This window comes from Danio rerio, chromosome 11 (assembly GCF_052040795.2).
Source record: "Danio rerio strain M-AB ecotype USA chromosome 11, GRCz13ab, whole genome shotgun sequence".
Taxonomy (NCBI): Eukaryota; Metazoa; Chordata; class Actinopteri; order Cypriniformes; family Danionidae; genus Danio; species Danio rerio.
This window is the reverse complement of record NC_141031.1, coordinates 43,690,570-43,694,745: the sequence shown is the minus strand read 5'-3', so window position 1 is coordinate 43,694,745 and position 4,176 is coordinate 43,690,570. Positions and strand designations below refer to the sequence as shown.

Sequence of the window (4,176 nt, the reverse complement as noted above, 5' to 3'; positions counted from 1 at the left end):
TAGGATCCAATATGCAGGTTTATTCTTTAGTCAGGCAAGCAGTGGTCAATACAGGAATGAACAGGTATGTTTGGGCAAATCCAGAGTCGAAGTCAATAAACAGGCAATAGGTCGTAAGGCAGGCGGCTAAACAGGATGACAAGGATAAACAGGGCTAAGAACCAAAACACGGGAAAACAAGACCAGGATAACGCGTTGTAATGTCACCAAACAGTAAACAAGACTCGGCAACATGTGTGTGGAACAAAAGGGGTATAAATAGTCCAAACAATAATTGTGTAAGTGGCTTCAGCTGTGAGAGTGCAATCAGTGTTGATCTGGAACCGGTTGTGTGTGTGTGTGTGGCATGACTGGGTGTTGTAGTCAATAACATGGCAGATATGTAGTTCAATGAGTGTGAATGTTTGTGTGTGAATGTTTACCAGCGACATCTGGTGGTTGTTCGCTGGTGAACATGACAGAGCCCCCCCTCTAAGGAGTGGCTTCCAGACACTCCTAATACTGTTCAGGCGGGAGGTGGAGCGGAGGCCGAACTGGGGGAGGGATGGAGGGCCAGGACCATGCAGCGGGGGCAGGACTGGAGCGTGGAGCTGCGGAGGGCCTGGAGCGTGGAGCTGCGGAGGGCCTGGAGCGTGGAGCTGCGGAGGGCCTGGAGCGTGGAGCTGCGGAGGGCCTGGAGCGTGGAGCTGCGGAGGGCCTGGAGCGTGGAGCTGCGGAGGGCCTGGAGCGTGGAGCTGCGGAGGGCCCGGAGCGTGGAGCTGCGGAGGGCCCGGAGCGTGGAACTGCGGAGGGCCCGGAGCGTGGAGCAGCGGAGGGCCCGGAGCGTGGAGCAGCGGAGGGCCTGGAGCGTGGAGCAGCGGAGGGCCTGGAGCGTGGAGCAGCGGAGGGCCTGGAGCGTGGAGCAGCGGAGGGCCTGGAGCGTGGAGCAGCGGAGGGCCTGGAGCGTGGAGCAGCGGAGGGCCTTGAGCGTGGAACAGCGGAGGGCCTGGAGCGTGGAGCTGCAGTGGCCCTGGATCATGAGGCTGTGGCCATTGAGGAAGCTTAGGAGGCGACCATTCAGGGAGCTCAGGAGGCGGCGGCCATTCAGGAAGCTCAGGAGGCGGCGGCCATTCAGGAAGCTCAGGAGGCGGCGGCCATTCAGGAAGCTCAGGAGGCGGCGGCCATTCAGGAAGCTCAGGAGGCGGCGGCCATTCAGGAAGCTCAGGAGGCGGCGGCCATTCAGGAAGCTCAGGAGGCGGCGGCCATTCAGGAAGCTCAGGAGGCGGCGGCCATTCAGGAAGCTCAGGCGGCGGCCATTCAGGGAGCTCAGGCGGCGGCGGCCATTCAGGGAGCTCAGGCGGCGGCGGCCATTCAGGGAGCTCAGGCGGCGGCGGCCATTCAGGGAGCTCAGGCGGCGGCGGCCATTCAGGGAGCTCAGGCGGCGGCCATTCAGGGAGCTCAGGCGGCGGCCATTCAGGGAGCTCAGGCGGCGGCGGCCATTCAGCGAGCTCAGGAGGCGGCGGCCATTCAGCGAGCTCAGGCGGCGGCCATTCAGCGAGCTCAGGAGGCGGCGGCCATTCAGGGAGCTCAGGAGGCGGCAGCTCTGGAGGATCTGGCAGCTTTGGCAGCACTGGAGGGTCTGGCAGCTCTGGAGGGTCTGGCAGCTCTGGAGGGTCTGGCAGCTCTGGAGGGTCTGGCAGCTCTGGAGGGTCTGGCAGCTCTGGAGGGTCTGGCAGCTCTGGAGGGTCTGGCAGCACTGGAGGGTCTGGCAGCACTGGAGGGTCTGGCAGCACTGGAGGGTCTGGCAGCACTGGAGGGTCTGGCAGCACTGGAGGGTCTGGCAGCACTGGAGGTGGCAGTGGCAGCTCTGGAGGTGGCAGTGGCAGCTCTGGCAGTGGCAGCTCTGGAGGTGGCAGTGGCAGCTCTGGCAGTAACAGCTCTGGTGGTGGCAGCTCTGGCAGTAACAGTTCTGGTGGTGGCATCAGCTCTTGTAACTCAGGTGGTGGTGGCCATTCTGGTGGCTCAGGTGATGGTATTTCAGGAACTGAAACAGGAACTATGGCAGGAACGGACAAGGAACAGGAAACCATCTTGTGAGCAGGTGGCAGATTGGCGCTTACCACATTGTGAGCTGGAGGGCTGGTTGTGACCACATTGTGAGCTGGAGGACTGGAGTCGGCCATCTTGTGAGCTGGAGGACTGGAGTCTGCCATCTTGTGAGCTGGAGGACTGGAGTCGGCCATCTTGTGAGCTGGAGGACTGGAGTCGGCCATCTTGTGAGCTGGAGGACTGGAGTCGGCCATCTTGTGAGCTGGAGGACTGGAGTCGGCCATCTTGTGAGCTGGAGGACTGGAGTCGGCCATCTTGTGAGCTGGGAGTGTGGTGATGGAATGAGCAGCAAGCCCCGTTGCCAGCGGGTCTTGCTGTCCTTTGCCCCCCCCCAAAAAATATTTAGGGGTGTCCTCCACCTCTCCTACAGTGAAGGGGGACCCACTCATTTGTAGTGCCAAATCTACGTAATGCCTTATTGTCCAGTGGGGCTCATGTAGTGGCATACATGAATAAAGGGGCTCAGCTAGACCACCACGAAAAAATATCATCAGGCATAAATCATCCAAAGATGTTAAATGGGCTACCTGGATGAAGTCCTCCACGTATTCCTCTATAGACCGGGCTTCCTGACGCAGACACATGATCTTGATACCCGCTGAATCCATTGTGTGGCCGAGTCTTCTGTAACGCCGGGGAGTGACACCACAACAGAAGGTAGGATCCAATATGCAGGTTTATTCTTTAGTCAGGCAAGCAGTGGTCAATACAGGAATGAACAGGTATGTTTGGGCAAATCCAGAGTCGAAGTCAATAAACAGGCAATAGGTCGTAAGGCAGGCGGCTAAACAGGATGACAAGGATAAACAGGGCTAAGAACCAAAACACGGGAAAACAAGACCAGGATAACGCGTTGTAATGTCACCAAACAGTAAACAAGACTCGGCAACATGTGTGTGGAACAAAAGGGGTATAAATAGTCCAAACAATAATTGTGTAAGTGGCTTCAGCTGTGAGAGTGCAATCAGTGTTGATCTGGAACCGGTTGTGTGTGTGTGTGTGGCATGACTGGGTGTTGTAGTCAATAACATGGCAGATATGTAGTTCAATGAGTGTGAATGTTTGTGTGTGAATGTTTACCAGCGACATCTGGTGGTTGTTCGCTGGTGAACATGACACCGATGATATGCTTTAATGTATGCTATTATTCTTTGCATGCGCTTAAATAATGTACATTTTATTATGGAGATAAATTAATTTATACGATAATGCAGAAATCCCTTTAAATTGATGTCAAAATAATCAAAGCTTCAGATAATCAGAATGCATTTCCATGTGAGTTACACAAATATATGCACAACACTGTCAAATTAGCATAACAAATCAATGTAACTTACTGTGATGACTTGAGTTATAGATAAGGATTTGCATGCTGGAGGTGATGGACACGAATGCTGGAGACGTCCGTCTTTTGTGCGAGCAGCAGTGGGCAGATTGATGTGTTCTGGTCATGGTGTGGTGACCTGCCCTGCAATCACACAGTCCTGATCGACTGCTCCGTTCCCTTCAGGAGATTTACTGCTCCAATTCAGCACATCAGACCAGGAACAGAGGGTGCAAAACAAGGAGACGGCAAGAGGCCATCAGTCTCGGTACAACCTGTAATCAGAACATAACTTTGTGTTCGGCCAATTAGCTCTTGAATAATATCGAATTAAACTCGCCAGGGTTTTAAATCTAATCTTGTGGGTTAAGCTGTGTAAGCTGAGCTAACAAAAATATTGTGAATTCGGTCAGTATTGACCCTGTTTACTTAGAAATTCATACTGTTGTTGGTCGGATTGGGAAATAAAATGCGATCAAAAAGATACGAACTTGACATATCTTTTGTCTGACATCATCAACCCCCCTCTTATTTCTTCCCCTCCGGTCATACACTGCAAAAGAAATATTTTCTTAACTAGTGTTATGCAAGATGCTGATGCAAAACGGCTTAAGATATTAAGTCTTGTTTTCTTCAAAAATAATCAAGTGAGTTTCTGCTTGAAGCAAGGAGCAACTTAATTCCAGAAGGAAACCAAGGTTACATTTTTTACTCAATCCAAAGTTTATTTTGGTTTTAAAGAGACAGTTCAACCAAATCGTTTC

At 53.3% G+C, this 4,176-nt stretch overlaps 1 protein-coding gene across 1 annotated transcript; it reads right to left on the bottom strand.

Annotated features, from left to right (window-relative positions):
* LOC147841891 (uncharacterized) lies at positions 1-3,200 on the bottom strand. The gene is made up of 2 exons (XM_087274218.1): positions 962-3,200; positions 1-913 (listed from the first exon to the last, which is right to left on the bottom strand). Exons 1-2 carry the CDS (start codon positions 2,694-2,696, stop codon positions 204-206), a joined length of 2,445 nt encoding a protein of 814 aa, XP_087130344.1. The 5' UTR covers positions 2,697-3,200; the 3' UTR covers positions 1-203.
* Between the last annotated feature and the right edge of the window lie 976 nt (positions 3,201-4,176).